This window comes from Streptopelia decaocto (assembly GCF_964273445.1).
Source record: "Streptopelia decaocto genome assembly, chromosome: 3".
In the NCBI taxonomy this organism is placed as follows: domain Eukaryota; kingdom Metazoa; phylum Chordata; class Aves; order Columbiformes; family Columbidae; genus Streptopelia; species Streptopelia decaocto.
The window spans coordinates 121,251,565-121,266,447 of NC_138656.1; the positions used below are offsets into that span (position 1 = coordinate 121,251,565).

Here is a 14,883-nt window from a genome sequence, read left to right on the forward strand (position 1 = left end):
CTGCATAATTTGTGGTAGTGGGGGACTGCGTTCGCGCTCTCCCCTGGCGTCGCTGGTCAAAAACAGAGCTCAGCTGGAGTCTGGCCGCACAAAAAGCGGCTGGAGTCGTATTCCGTGGTGCCGCTCGGGATGTTGCGGCGGGTTTGCGGCGCAGTGCCGGTGCGGGGCCGTGTCCCGGGAAACGCTCCCGAGCCGGCGGCCACCGGCGCTGTTCGAGGGGCGAGCGGCAGCTCTCCCGCCGCTCTCCACCCGACTGTGCGCGCGGTTCGCGCTTCTTGCCCTTCATCCCACACACCTGCTGTTATTCCTTCGTTTCACCGCTCAGTCCACGCATCCAGCACAGGTTGTCTCCACACCGCGCTCTTTCCCGCACTCCCGCTTTGGCATCGGGTCCGGCGGGGTCTCCGGTGCCCCCGTCGCCCCTTGACCCGATTTCCTGAGCGGGCACGTTGTCGTTTCGCGCCGCCGCTCAGCGGTCACGTGGCCCTTCGCTCGGTGGGACGTGGCGCGCGCCAGCTCGCCCGCCGCGGCCGTCCCGCTCCGCCGCGTGCGCGCGCCGCGGAGCTGCCGCTGTCAGGCTCCGGTACATCGGGCTGCTCTGGCCGGTGCGGCCCAGCGCTTTCTGATTCTCGCTCTCGCCGTGCGGCTCAGCCGGGACAGGGCGCTGCGGTGACACAGCGCCCGCGTTCACCGGTGGGAACGCGCTTCCGTGATTTCACACCCGCGGAACGAGCCAAGTGGAAATCGGCACGGAGAGGAGCCGCCTGTGGGGTTCGTGACGCGCTGGGTCCCGCACGGCTGCGGCACCACGGACCGGGGACACGCGTGAGCCCCACGTACCCTCGTTGTCCCCGTTCTGCGATCCGAGCTCTGTTTTTGAACAACAATTGCCAGGGGAGAGCGCGAACGCAGTCCCCCACTACCACAAATTATGCAGTCGAGTTTCCCGCATTTGGGGAAATCGCAGGGGTCAGCACACCCGGAGTGCAAGGGATGAGCCTCGCCCTGGGAAAACCACCTGCCTGATCATGGTGTCTCCCCTGCCAGGTAAGTATGCCCAGCACCCGCGCCCGCGCCGCCCCGCGCCGCCCCGCACACCCCCACCACACGGACACCCCGCGCCGACACCCGCGCACGGCCCGCGCGACGCCCCGGCCCGCGCCCCGCGTCTCGCCCGCACGCGGCGCCCACGCGGCGCTCGCGCACGCCCGCGGGCGGTGTTGTCGTGGCGCGGGGAGCTCCCGTCATGCCGCGCGGGGTCTGATCTGCATGGCCCCGCCCCCGGCCCCGCGCATTGGCGATCCGGCCCCGCTGCGGCTCCCCCCGCCCCCGCGGGTTCGGGCCGGGGCTCCGGGGGCTCCTCCCCGGCAGCGCGGGGGGGGCAGGCGGCGCCCCCACCCCCGCGGAGGGGTCCCCAAAGCTGCCTGGAAGGTCCCTCCCCCCCAGGAGTCAGACAGACACACGGACACACACGGACAGGATGCTGCGGGCTTTATTCGTCCCCAGCCCCCCCGCGGTGAGGCAGCCGCGGGGGCACAGAGCGCCCAGCACCCCCAGCCCCCCCGCCGCAGCACAGGCACCCCGTCCCCGCTCAGGGGGTCTTGGCTTTCCGGCGCTGGGTGCCCCACAGCAGCACGGACAGGGACAGCGTGACGGCTCCCAGGATCCCGCAGAACAGCAGCACGGGGAACGCGCCCTGCGGGGAGGCAGCTGTGAGCAGCGCCGTCCCCCCGCGCCCGGGGGACACTCGGGGACGGGGATCCCGGCCCGCGGGCGCTCACCTCCCGCAGGCACTTGTACCCGTGGAAGGGGCTGCTGCACAGGCACTGGGCGAGGCCGGGGCCGGCCGGGGCACAGGCGGCGTTCTCAGGGCACGGCCAGGCTGGCGGGGCACAGCTGGGGTCACGGGGACCGGCCAGGGCCACCCCGCGCCAGCCCCACGGCACCCAGCGCCAGCCCCACCGCCCCCGTACCGAGCTCCCCGGAGCTGTTGCAGAGGTTCCGCTGGCCCCGGCACAGCCGGCTGCCCCCGCTCGCCGTCACCTCCTCCCAGGCGCCGCTCCCGCCCGGGCACTGCAGCGACAGCGGCACCGCGCTGGGGACAGAGCGCAGAGCTCAGCACCGCGCTGGGGACAGAGCTCAGCACCGCGCTGGGGACAGAGCGCAGAGCTCAGCACCGCGCTGGGGACAGAGCTCAGCACCGCGCTGGGGACAGAGCGCAGAGCTCAGCACCGCGCTGGGGACAGAGCTCAGCACCCGCACCGCGCTGGGGACAGAGCGCAGAGCTCAGCACCGCGCTGGGGACAGAGCTCAGCACCCGCACCGCGCTGGGGACAGAGCACAGAGCTCAGCACCCGCACCGCGCTGGGGACAGAGCTCAGCACTGAGGAGCGGAGCTCAGCACCCGCACCGCGCTGGGGACAGAGTTCACTGCCCGCACCGCACTGGGGACAGAGCGCAGAGCTCAGCACCGCGCGGGGGACAGAGCTCAGCACCCGCACCGCGCTGGGGACAGAGCGCAGAGCTCAGCACCGCGCTGGGGACAGAGCGCAGAGCTCAGCACCCGCACCGCGCTGGGGACAGAGCTCAGCACTGAGGAGCGGAGCTCAGCACCCGCACCGCGCTGGGGACAGAGCGCAGAGCTCAGCACCCGCACCGCGCTGGGGACAGAGCTCAGCACTGAGGAGCGGAGCTCAGCACCCGCACCGCGCTGGGGACAGAGCGCAGAGCTCAGCACCCGCACCGCGCTGGGGCGTGGCTCAGCACCGAGGAGCGGGGCTCAGCACCCGCACCGCGCTGGGGCGTGGCTCAGCACCGAGGAGCGGGGCTCAGCACCCGCACCGCGCTGGGGCGTGGCTCAGCACCGAGGAGCGGGGCTCAGCACCCGCACCGCGCTGGGGCGTGGCTCAGCGCCTGCCCCCACGCCCCCTGGTACTCACAGGCACTGCAGCTGGGTGAAGCCCAGGAAGGAGCCGTTGGGGAGGGCTGTCAGCGGGTTGTCTGTCAGGTCCCTGCAAGCACACACGGGGCATGCGGACCCTCACCCGCCACTGCCCCGGCTGCCCACAAACAGCACCAGCCCCAGCAGGGCCCCGGGCTGTGGAACAGGGTGGGGGTCTCCTCTGCACACGGCATCACCACCTGGGGCCAGGCTGCCCCTCAGCAGGGACAACAGCCCCAGGGAAGGGACAAGGAACCTCTGGGATGGTATTGCAGAGTGGTTTGAGTTGGAAGGGACCCTTAAAGGTCATGTAATTCCAAGCACCCTGGCATGTGCAGGGACACCTTCCACCAGACCACATTGCTGAGCTCCCTGTCCAGCCTGGCCTTGAACACTCCCGGGGACGGGGCATCCACAGCTGCCTGGGCAGCCTGGGCCAGCACCTCACCAGTGAAGAACTTCTTCCTCATATCTGATCTAAATCCACCCTCTTTTAGTTTAAAACCATCACCCTTGTCCTGTCACAACAGGCCCTGCTCAGAAGTCTGTCCCCATCTTTCTCATGGGCCCCTTTTAAGCACTGAAAGGTGCACTGAGGTCTCCCCGGAGCTTCTCTCCTCCAGCTGAACCCCCCAGCTCTCTCACCTGTCCCCAGCAGAGCTGTCCCAGCCTCGGGTCATTGCTGGGGCTGCTCTGGCCCCTCTCCAGCAGCTCCGTGTGTGTCCTGTGCTGTCCCCAGAGCTGGACCAGCACTGCAGGGGGGTCTCACCAGAGCGGGGCAGAGGGGCAGGATCCCCCAAACCTGCTGCTCCCGGGGCTGGGGACGCAGCCCAGGACACGGGTGGGTTCTGGGCTGCCAGCGCACATGGCCGATCTCTTACCCTCCACCCAGCCTGGACTGACACCGGTTGCCCTGACCCTGCGTGGACGCGGCGTGCGGCCAGCTCCGTGTCCATGGGACAGCCCATCTGTTAACCTCATCTCTCCCCAGCCTAGCGAGGCCCAAAGCCTTGCAGACGTCAAGACAGGACACCAGTTGCTCCTCTCCCGTCTGCCCACACGGTCCCTCTGTTGTCACCAGGCTGGTCAGGCACGGTTGGCCCTTGGTGGAGCCGTGCTGGCTGTCACCTCCCTGCCACCACGTGCGCTGGCAGAGCCTCCAGGAGGATCCACTCGGTGCTCTGACCAGGCACAGAGTCCCCCCTGTTGCCCCTGGGGGTGACGTTTCCCTTTTCCAGTGACTGGGGACTGCCGTGGGTGTCCAACACGATGGGGAGCGGCTGGTGTCCCCTGGGGAGCGGGGTGCCACAGGGCCTGGGGACAGCGGGGCGCTGGGGGACAGGGGCATGGGGACGGGCGACTCGGGGCTGCGCTGGCCCAGGGGCCCGTTGGGGGGGGTCCCACCCGACCCACCCCAGACCCCTCTCCCTGCCCCTTGTGGGGAGTGGGAGGAGCACGAGGGGGCCCGTGGACTCACAGGACGACGGTGGCCGCGGCCTCAGCCAGCGCCGGGGGGAGGCTGCGCAGGGAGCAGTTGCCCAGGTCCAGCCTGGGAGGGGGCAGCAGTGGGAGAGGGATGTCAGTGTGCCCGGCACCCCACACCCCCATCCCACGTGTCCCCACCCTGCGCACCCCCATCCCACGTGTCCCCACCCTGCGCACCCCCATCCTGCGTGTCCCCCACCCTGCGCACCCCCATCCTGCGTGTCCCCCACCCACACACCCTCTGCCCTGTGCGCCCCCATCCCATGAGTCCCCCACCCCGCACACCCCCTCCCCGCATTCCCCTGACCCCCCCGTGTCCCCCAACACCTGCCCTGTCGCCCCCCTGTGCCAGGCGCTCTCTCACACCCCCATCGTGTGGCCCCCAACACCCTCTGCACCCCAACCCGTGCACCCCTCCCGTGCCCCCCAGCCCCCCCGCGCCGCCCCGTACCCGAGCAGCCGCTCCGGGCGGGCGCCCCGCTCCCGGCAGCACCGTCCGTCGCTCTCGGCACCGGCCCGGGACGCGCAGTACCGGGACACGACCGAGTCGTTCCGCGGCGGCCCCGGGCAGAGCCCGCACACCTGGGGGTGTCCGGCGGGGCTCGGGCAGTGCCGGCACCCGCACGAGCACCCCCCACCCCGGCACTCACCGACCCCCGAGGCCCCCCCCGGGGCCCCCGACCTGGGCACCTCCGACCCCGGGCATCCCCGCCCCGGGCACCCCCGCCCCCCGGTCCCGGGCACCCCCGCTCCCCGCTGTGCCCGGTCCCGCCGCTCACCGCCGCTCCGCCGGCGGCCCCGGGCAGCAGCAGCAGCGGCAGCAGCGGCAGGAGCGCCGATCCGCCCATGGCCCCGCAGAGCCCGGGCACCCCCGCCCCCCGGCTCTTCCGGGCCCGCCCGCTGCGAGGGCGCCCCCTGGCGGGAAGGGCGGGGAGCAGCGGCCGGCGCCGCCCGAGAGACCGGACGGGAGCGGGACGCTCCCGGACCCCACGGCACGGCCCGGGGCCACCGGGCGCTCCCCGCCTGTCCCGGAGCAGCGGCGGGGGCCGTGCCGCACCGTGCCATGCCGTGCCCTGCCGCACCGCCCGCTGCCAGCGCCTCGGCCCCGGCCCGGCCGGCGGGAGCGGGTAGGGAGCAACCGGGCAGTCCCGGCAGCGGCACGGCCGGGGCAGCCCCAGCGGGAGGGGCCGGGAGCACCGGCCAGGGGCGGGGGCAGGAGGCGGTGAGCCCCGGGACGGGAACGCCGACCCGCGCGGGGACAGGGCGCGGCCGGGCCCTTCGCCGGGCGGGGCCCCGGGAGACCCGGCGTGGTCGGGCGGGCGCAGGGCGGGAGCGCGACACCCGCACCGCGGGGCGGGACCGGCGCCCTCTGGTCCCCCGCAGCGAGGGGACGCCGGGGCGCGGTGACCCGCCCGGGGCAGCGGAGCGGGAGCGGGACCGGGGCGGGGGCGGCACCGCCCACCCCACCGGGGCTCCCCGTGGCCGCTGACGCCATCGCGGGGCGCGGGGCCGGGCGGAAGCGGCGGTGAGGGCAGCGCGGGCCCCTCGGCGCGTCATCAGGGCGCGCCGGCGGCGGGCGGGCGGCACGTGGGCCGAGCTCTGCCGCACCGGTCGCCGCCGCCGCCGGTGAGTGTCGCACCGGGGCCGCCGGGCCCTCAAGGTCACGGCCCGCCCGGGAGCGGCCCCGCCGGGCTCGGACCACACGCTGAGGCCGGGGCTTGTCCTGCGGCCGCCGGTCCCGCTTCGCCCTCGGGCAACACCGGCGGCACCGGGGAGCCGGGCCCGGGCTGGGTCACTGGGGACAGCGGGGACAGGGAGCTGGGCTGGGGACACGGGGGACCCGCGGGGACCGGGGAGCCGGACCTCGGGCTGGGGGCAGCGGGGACGAGACAGTAACGGCGGGGGACAGGGGGGCGGGGCCGCAGCCCGGGCACCCGGGGCCGGCGGAGCGCGGCCGCAGCCCGGGGACACTGAGCTTTGGAGGGTGGAGACTTGGGTCGGGCACACGGGGATCTGAGGGGCGGGGGCAGCGGGGCCTTGGGCCGGGGGCAGCGGGGCTCGCCGAGGCCGGAGGCAGCAGCGCCCCAGGGACGCCGGGGGTGCGGGAACCTTGGGCTGCGGGAGGGGCCGTCGGGGCCGCGGCGCTGCCCGCCCGTGTTTGGTCTCCACGGAGGAATGCGGCGGGGCGACCTTGGACCCTGGCCGGGAGCTGCGCCGCGTGGGGTGGGGACAGCCAGGACAGGGACGGTGCGTGCGCGGCGGGAGGCGCTGCCCTCTCACCCCCTTCCCTCCGCCGCCGCCGTGGGGCCCCGCGCTGGCCCGGGCCCCGGTGGCGGCCCCGCGGCGGGCAGGCTCGGGCAGGCCGTGCTGCGCAGGCAGAGCCCTAATCTCCCCCGGTATGCCCGGGCAGACATTCCTCCGGGATCACAGTGCCAGCCCCCCGCCTCATCCTCCCTGCGCCATGTGCTGCTCCATGGCAGCCCGCTGCCCCCCAGGTGTGCCGGCGTGGGGTTCCCCCGCATCCTGCACCCCCTGCCCCTTCAGCATCCACCGTTCCCTGGCACTCGCCACTCCTGGCTCCCTGCCCCCCGCAGCCCCGTGCCCGCTGGTGGGGGCAGAGGGGGGTCTCTGTTCATGCCCCCTCCCTGCCCCACTGCTGGGGCTGCCCAGTGCCCCCTCCTGCTCTGCCGGGGCTGGGGCAGAGGCTCGGGGGCCCTGAGGATACACCTGTGAGTGGGGCAGGGGAGCTCGGGCCTCAGCTCCAGCTCGTGCTGCCCAGAGCCTCTGGGGCTGTCAGTCCGCATCGGTCTGTCCATCCATCTCTGGCTGTGTGGGCGCATGTGGCGGGGGTCACCCTGTCCAGCCTCTGCTCAGCTGGGCCAGCAGCGCCGGGCTCCTCCTGCACCTCCTCACCAGCACAGCCCAGGCTCCGCTGCGTGTCCGTCTGTCCTCCCAGCCCCGTCTGTGGGTTCTAAGGGGCCAGGGGCTGCCGGTGGGGCCGGTCCTGCTGGGTGGGCTGCTGTGGGGATGCTTTCCTGGCGCCAGGGCCGGGGCGGTTGTGCCGGGCTTGGTGGGGCTCCGGCACCGGGGGCGGCTCTGCCGGGCTTGGCGGGGCTGCGCGGTGCCGGGGCGGTTGGGTTGTGTTGTGTTTGGCTGCGGCAGGGCCGGTGCTGCGGGGCTTGGCAGCGCCGTCCCGCACCGGGGGCGGGGGTGTTGGGTTTGGCAGCGGAGGGGCCAGTCCTGCGGGCTTGGCAGAGCCGCGTGGGGCTGGCAGGGCCGGTGCTGCCGGGGTCCTGGGTGGGACTGTTTTTGCAACCGCGGCTTCGGTGCTCTTTGGAAGAGGCGCACGTTTCCCTTGGCGGGGGCAGGTCGGGTCACCTGGGGCGTGGGTGCCGAGCCCAGCCCAGAAGGAAGAGAGGGGTTAAATGCACGGTCCTCCTCCGGCCTGCCCCCCCGCAGTGGGTCCTGCAGGCTGAGCAGAGCGAGCGAAGGTCCCTGCGGTATAAAAGGTGCAGCTCCTCACGTACCCGCCCGGCGCTGACACCCGACCCTCCTCCCACAGCTCTGAGCGCCGGGGAGATGCCGGCCGGGCCGCGCGGCCGGGGGCGCCGCCAGGGCTCGCCGTGCCCATGAGGCCGGCGGGGCGCAGCCGGGGAGGGCGGCCGGGCAGCGGCGGCTCCGGCGGAGCGGCAGCGAGAGGAGCGTCTGGCCATGGAGTTCACGGTGATTGACTACAGCATCTTCGCGCTGCTGCTGGTGCTGTCGTTGGCCATCGGGCTGTTCTACGCGCTGAGCGGGGACCGGCAGCGCACGGTGCAGGAGTTCCTCCTGGCCAACCGCAACATGGGCTGCCTGCCCGTCGCCCTGTCCCTGCTGGCCACCTTCCAGTCGGCCGTGGCCATCCTGGGCGCGCCGGGCGAGATCTACCGCTTCGGCACCGAGTACTGGTTCCTCGGCTGCTCCTACTTCCTGGGGCTGCTCATCCCGGCTCACATCTTCATCCCCATCTTCTACCGCCTGCGCCTCACCAGCACCAATGAGGTGAGCGGGGTCGTCCCTGGGGGACGGGGGGACACGTGGAGCCCAGCGCCCGGTGGGACGCACAGCGGGGCACGTGGCCTCAGGGGACGAGCTGACGGCCCCTGGGGGGGCTTGGCTCCCGTCCCTCGCTGCCCTGTGCCGGTGTCCGGCGCCCAGCCTGCCCTGCCCCATCAAGGCTCCTATCCGGCTCCCCAGTGCCCCGTCGCCCCCGGGCACCTCTCCCCGGCAGCGCTGGCTGGCCCCGTCATGTCCCCGCGGTGCCGGGGCAGGGCTGCCGGCCCCCCCTGCATCCCTGCTGCCGTGGGGGGGACATGGGGGACACAGGGGACGTCCCCCCGCTCAGGACCTGGGGGGACAGTGCACGGATGTGTCTCCCCCGCAGTACCTGGAGCTGCGCTTCAACAAGACGGTGCGGGTGTTCGGCACCATCACCTTCATCTTCCAGATGGTGAGTGGGGTGGGGGGCCCGGGGCGTGGGATGCTGGGGGGGCCGTGCACGGCTGCAGCGCTGCTCTCCCCGCAGGTCATCTACATGGGGGTGGTGCTGTACGCGCCCGCGCTGGCCCTCAACGCAGGTGAGGGGACGGGAGCTGGGGGCTGGGAGCCCTGTCCTGCGGGGGGGCTGCCCCCGCCCCCCACTCGGTAACAGCCTCTGCTGCTTTCAGTGACGGGCTTTGACCTCTGGAGCGCGGTGCTCACCATGGGGCTGGTCTGCACGCTGTACACCACGCTGGTGAGTCCTGCGCCGCGCCTGCCCGGGGTCACCCGCGTCCCCCCCACTGCCCTGCCCAGGGACACCCGTGTCCCTGCCGCGGTGACGAGCACCGTGCCCCCCCGTGCCACGGTGACGGGCGCCGTGCCCCCCGTGCCACGGTGACGGGCGCCGTGCCTCCGCAGGGCGGGCTGAAGGCCGTGATCTGGACCGACGTGTTCCAGACGCTGGTGATGTTCGCGGGGCAGCTGGCCGTCATCGTGGTGGGCGCCCGGCGGGTGGGCGGCATGGCCCGCGTCTGGCGCCTGGCCGAGCAGGAGGGCAAGATCTGCGGCATCGAGTGAGCGCCCTGCCCTGCTGCGCCCCACGTCACGCCGTGGGGACACGCGGGGCGGCTGGGAGGTGCCCAGGATGGAGGAGGGGGACCCTGGCGCAGCAAACGGGGCCATTCCCGCCACCCCTTTCCTGTGCTGTGGGGTGCCGGTGAGGACCCGGCGCCGTGACCCCCGGTGCCTCTCCGCAGCCTGAACCCCGACCCGTTTGAGCGGCACACGTTCTGGACGCTGGCGGTGGGCGGCGTGTTCATGATGCTGTCGCTGTACGGGGTGAACCAGGCGCAGGTGCAGCGCTACCTGAGCGCCCGCAGCGAGCGCGAGGCCAAGCTGTGAGTGGGGCCGGGGCCGGGGTCACCACGCCGGGGGGCCCCGCCGCCGGCCCTGACGCCTGCCCGCCCGCAGCTCCTGCTACGCCGTGTTCCCGTGCCAGCAGATCGCGCTCTGCCTCAGCTGCCTCACCGGCCTCGTCATGTTCGTGTACGACCGGGAGCACCCGCTGCCCCAGCGCCCCAGCTCCCCCGACCAGGTGGGTCCTGAGCCCGTCCCCTCCCGCAGCCCGCGGGGCCGGACCCCGCTCCCCCGGCCCCCACCCCGCGGCGCTGACCCCTTCCCCAGCTGGTGCTGTACTTCGTGATGGACGTGCTGCGGGACCTGCCGGGGCTGCCCGGGCTCTTCGTCGCCTGCCTCTTCAGCGGGTCCCTCAGGTGAGCCGCTGTCCCCGGGGCGGGGGGGGGGTCCCACCGAGCCCCCTCGCTCTCCTGCTCCCTCTCCCCTGCAGCACCATCTCCTCCGCCTTCAACTCTCTGGCCACGGTGACGATGGAGGACCTGGTGCGGCCGCACTGCCCCGGGCTGTCGGAGTCGCGGGCCACGCTGTTCTCCAAGCTGCTGGGTGAGCGGGGGCTGCGCGGGGGCGGCGCTGGGGGTGCCCAGAGCCGCCGTGACCCCCTGCTCTCCCAGCTCTCGGGTACGGACTGCTGTGCCTGGGGATGGCCTACGTGTCCTCCATGCTGGGCCCTGTGCTGCAGGTAGGGGCGGGGGCGCGGGACCCCCCGGCTCCGGTTCCCGGTGAGGCGCCGGTGCTGAGGGCCGTGTCCCCGCAGGCGGCCATCAGCATCTTCGGCATGGTGGGGGGGCCGCTCCTGGGGCTCTTCTGCCTGGGCATGTTCTTCCCCTGCGCCAACCCCACGGTGAGTGTCCCCCCGCCCGGCCGGGGACGTGGCCCCGCGGGTCAGGGCCGGCGGTCAGCGGGTCCCTCCTCCCCGGTGCAGGGCGCCGTCGTGGGGCTGCTGGCGGGCCTGGCCATGGCCTTCTGGGTGGGCATCGGCAGCCTGGTGAGCAGCGCGGGGGCGGCCCCCCCACCCAACAGCACCACACTGACCCCCGTGGGCAACCTCACCACCGCCCTGGCCACCACTCTGCTGGCCCCCACGCCAGCGCCCCACAGGTGAGCGGACGGGGGGCTCGGGGCCGTGGGACGGGGTGGGGGGCACTGCTCTGTGCCCCGTCTGCCCCGTGCCCCCAGCTCTTCCCCCCTCACCCCCTCTCGTGCAGCCCCAGGGGGCTGCGGAAGTTCTACAGCCTGTCCTACCTGTGGTACAGCGCCCACAACTCCACCACCGTCATCCTGGTGGGGCTCCTGGTCAGCCTGATCACCGGTGAGTGCAGCTGGGGGGGCCGGGGGGGCCCCGCTGCCGCTCACCCCCGCTCTGCCCGCAGGCCCCACGCCGGCCGCGGCCGTGGATCCCCGCACCATCTACCCCGTGCTGCCGCGCCTGCTCTGCTGCCTGCCCCGCAAGTACCGGCAGCGGCTGTGCTGCGGGGTGGCCTTCCCGGCACAGGTGAGGGGCCCGGAACCCGCACCCGGGGGGGACACGTGGCGTCGTTCCCCCCCGTGCTCCTGCTGCCCCCGCTCTGTCCCCGCAGGACACCAACCATGCAGATGCTGTGGTGAAGAGCAACGGGGTGGCCAACAGGCTGCCCCACAACGGGCAGCGGGAGGAGGAGGAGGGACAGGGCTACATCCGCGCGGCCGGCGCCCCCGCCTACGCCCTGCAGGAGACCTCCTTCTGAGCCCCCCGGCACGGGGGTCCCGGCCGCCCCCCGAGCCCTTCCCCAGCGCCCCCCGGCCAGGGGGCCAGGACCCGCCCTGGGGCATGGCCGAGGAGCACCAAATAACCGAGGAGCACCAAATAACCGGGAGGGGCTGGGTCCCTGCCGGGGGGCTGCCTGCCCCCGCCCAGGTGGCTCTGGGACCACGGCTGTGGGGCGATGGGAGCGGTGCTGTCGCCCCCAGGCCGGGATGCCGCCGCTGCCCCTGGCCTGGCCATGTGCCTTACGCCCCACTCCCGGGCCAGGGCCCCCCACACCCCCAGGGCGCCGAGCGCCCCCCGGCCCTTGTCACCCCCCTCTGTGTTTGTTGTCCCCCAATAAACGGTTCTGGAGCGCAGGTGTTGGGAGCCCGGGGGCCAGCCCCACACAGCCCCCCACTGTCCCCCAGGAGCCCGTGGGACGTGGCCCCGTCCCCCAGGGCCCTGCTGTCCCGGCACGGGAGCCCCGCCAGCCGCGGAGATTTACGGCCGCAGCCTTGGCCCTGGCCCCCTTCCCAAGGCGCGGGGCCGGCGGGGGGGCCCGGCCGGGGAGCAGCTGCTCCGGGGCTGGGGGGCACAGGGCCCCCAACACCCCTTCTCCCCACCCGGCGCGGGGCACGGGGTGGGGGTCCGGGGGCCCGTCCCGCAGCCCCGGTGTAGCCGAGGCAGGAGGCGGGGGGGTGGCTGCGGGTTTACTGCTGCGGATGGAGCCGGGCGCCCCCAGCCCCGTGAGCAGTGTGGGGTGTGCACCCCCTCACCCGCCCCTGCCCACCCCCTGTCCCGGGGGGTCCTGCCCCCACGGCTGCGCCCAGGGCAGGACAGGGGCTGGGATCCCCCTGCCCGCGGAGCTCGGGACCCCTGTGCGGGTTTGGGGTGCAAACCCCCTTGGCACCGGCCCCCCCGCCCTGGCTGCTGCCCCCAGTCCTCCCCGGGGCACGGTGTCCCTGTGCTGTAGGGGCTCCGGTGGGCACCCCGGGGGTCAGGGGGGGCTGTCCCCCATTGCCAGCCTGCTGTTCCCCGGGCCTGTGTGCTGGCGGCTGCCCCGGGGGGGGCAGAAACGGGTCCCCCCCCAAGGGCTGGTGTAGAGGCGGGAGCGCATCGGCCATTTCTGCAAGAGAGAGTGAGGGGCCGGGGCTGGGAGGGTGGTCCCTGTCCTGCTGCTGCCGGTGCCCCACGCCTGGGGACGGGGGACCCAGGGACCAACTGCTGGTGTGCGCGGGGCACGCTGGGGTCCCTTGGCCGTGATTTGAGGGAACGGCTGCTGGGGTGCACTGGGGACCCGAGGGACCAGCCTCATCGTGCGTTGCGGACCCCAGGGACCAGCCCCATAGCGCGCTGGGGACACCAGGGACCAGCTCCATCATGTGCTGGGGACACCAGGGACCAGCCCCATCGTGTGTTGCGGACCCCAGGGACCAGCCCCATAGTGCGCTGGGAACACCAGGGACCAGCTCCGTCATGTGCTGGGGACACCAGGGACCAGCCCCATCGTGCACTGGGGACCCGGGGGCTGGCTGCTGGCACGCACAGGGGACAATGGGGGACCCAGGGACTGGGTGCTGCGCAAGGGGCGGCCCGGGGTGTGGTGCTCGGGAGCTGCGCCCCGGGGCAGGGGCGCTCTGGTCTCACCTCCATGGGGCGCAGGAGCGGGTGTCTGCGGGGCGGGCAGGAGGGCGCTGGCGGGGGGGGCCCGCGGCCCAGCGCGTGGCTGAGCTGGGCGATGTAGCTGGTGGCCAGGGCGAGGACGTCCAGCGGGAGAGCCTGGTGCGGGGGGCACGGCGGGCAGCGCCGCCTGCAGCGACAGGAAGGCGCGGCGCAGCGCCCGCACCCGGCCCCGCTCCCGCGCCGCGCTCCGGGGGCACGGCGGCCCCGGGGGGCCCTGCGGCAAGGGGTCTGAGCCGGCCGGGCGCACAGCACCCGCGGCGGAGGCTGGGGCCGGCAGTCCCCCCCAGAACGGACGGGACAGCGCCCGTCCTCCGCAATGCCGCCTGTCCCTGGGGAGCGCAGGGAACCCAGGACCCAGACCCACGGGGTGTCTGACCCCCAGCTGCACAGCACCGGGCTCAATCCTGCACCAGCACGGGGTGGGCTGGTGCTGCCCGGTGTGCGCCCCCTCCTCATAGCAGCCCCCTCCTCATGGCAGCCCTGGGCTCCCTGCGCCAGCTGCCTCTGCTGCAGCGGGGCGAGGGGTGGCAGGCCTGTCCCTGGGCTCCCGGTGCCACCGCACGTGGGGTCCGTGGGGTCCCGCTCCCACGCTCCAGCTCCTTACCTGTCCTGCTGGGGGGCTTCCCTGCTTGCCAGAGGGAGGCCGTGGGGTGCTGCCTGCGCCCACTCCCCGGCAGCGCCGGGGGGCTCGTGTGGGGCTGCACGGACCCCTCCGGCCCCGGGAGCCGGGGGCAGCGATGGGCGGGGGGCAGCCGTGCTCGGCCGGCCCCGCTCTGCACCCCCCGCCAGCGCCTGCCCCCGCGCTCTCGGCCATGCCGGACCCCCCGGCAGCCGCTGCCCGCGCCCCTGCCCGCTCCTCGGCCCCACCAAGTGCCGGTGGGTCGGGGCGCCCCGGGGAGCGCTGCTGCGTCCCCCGCTGCCTCCCGGCTCGGCCCGCGGCCCCGCCTGGGCGGGCGTCTCGCCTCCCCCTCCTTGGCACCGCGGGATGAGCAGGAGGATCTGGGCTGTCCCAGCCGGAGCCTCCCCCGGGCCGCGGCCGCCCACGGCACCCCGCTCACCCACAGCGCGGCCCCGGCACCACGGGAGCCGCTGGGCCCCGGGCAGGGCGCTGCAGGCACCGGGCACCGCGGGCACCGGGCACCGCGGGCACAGGGCACTGCGGGCACAGGGCACCGCGGGCACAGGGCACTGCGGGCACCGGGCACCGCGGGCACAGGGCACCGCGGGCACAGGGCACTGCAGACACAGGGCACTGCAGACACTGGGCACCGTAGGCACAGGGCACTGCGGGCACAGGGCACCACGGGCACAGGGCACTGCGGACACAGGGCACTGCAGACACTGGGCACCGTAGGCACAGGGCACTGCGGGCACAGGGCACTCCGGGCACAGGGCACCGCGGGCACAGGGCACTGCGGGCACAGGGCACTGCGGGCACCGGGCACTCCGGGCACAGGGCACCGCGGGCACAGGGCACCGCGGGCACAGGGCACTCCGGGCACAGCGCTCGCACGGGTCACACCGTGCCCTGTCCCCACACACAGCCCATGCGCCCCAGGCCCTGCCCGTGGGGTCACAGCCCCGTGCTGGTGCAGCCGCCTGCACCGACAGGCCC

At 74.2% G+C, this 14,883-nt stretch overlaps 2 protein-coding genes across 3 annotated transcripts; one reads left to right on the plus strand and one right to left on the minus strand.

Moving 5' to 3' along the window:
- Positions 1–1,477: 1,477 nt before the first annotated feature.
- On the minus strand, positions 1,478–6,840 carry ATRAID (all-trans retinoic acid induced differentiation factor; the record flags this gene model as incomplete). Its single annotated transcript, XM_082048994.1, has 8 exons — positions 1,478–1,696; positions 1,782–1,882; positions 1,974–2,095; positions 2,940–3,011; positions 4,419–4,490; positions 4,878–5,008; positions 5,206–5,911; positions 6,707–6,840. The coding sequence occupies 8 exons, from the start codon at positions 6,838–6,840 to the stop codon at positions 1,592–1,594; spliced, it is 1,443 nt and encodes a 480-aa protein (XP_081905120.1). The 3' UTR covers positions 1,478–1,591.
- Positions 5,413–11,962, plus strand: SLC5A6 (solute carrier family 5 member 6). 2 transcript variants are annotated; one of them, XM_082048379.1, is made up of 16 exons: positions 5,413–5,553; positions 7,989–8,467; positions 8,850–8,915; positions 8,991–9,042; positions 9,133–9,200; positions 9,365–9,519; positions 9,703–9,843; positions 9,917–10,040; positions 10,130–10,218; positions 10,293–10,405; positions 10,474–10,541; positions 10,617–10,703; positions 10,785–10,960; positions 11,068–11,171; positions 11,233–11,354; positions 11,440–11,962. In XM_082048379.1, exons 2-16 carry the CDS (start codon positions 8,138–8,140, stop codon positions 11,584–11,586), a joined length of 1,842 nt encoding a protein of 613 aa, XP_081904505.1. In that variant the 5' UTR covers positions 5,413–5,553; positions 7,989–8,137; the 3' UTR covers positions 11,587–11,962. The 2 variants fall into 2 exon arrangements, with proteins under 2 accessions (XP_081904505.1, XP_081904506.1); XM_082048380.1 differs by lacking the exon at positions 5,413–5,553 and adding an exon at positions 5,950–6,052.
- Positions 11,963–14,883: the final 2,921 nt, after the last annotated feature.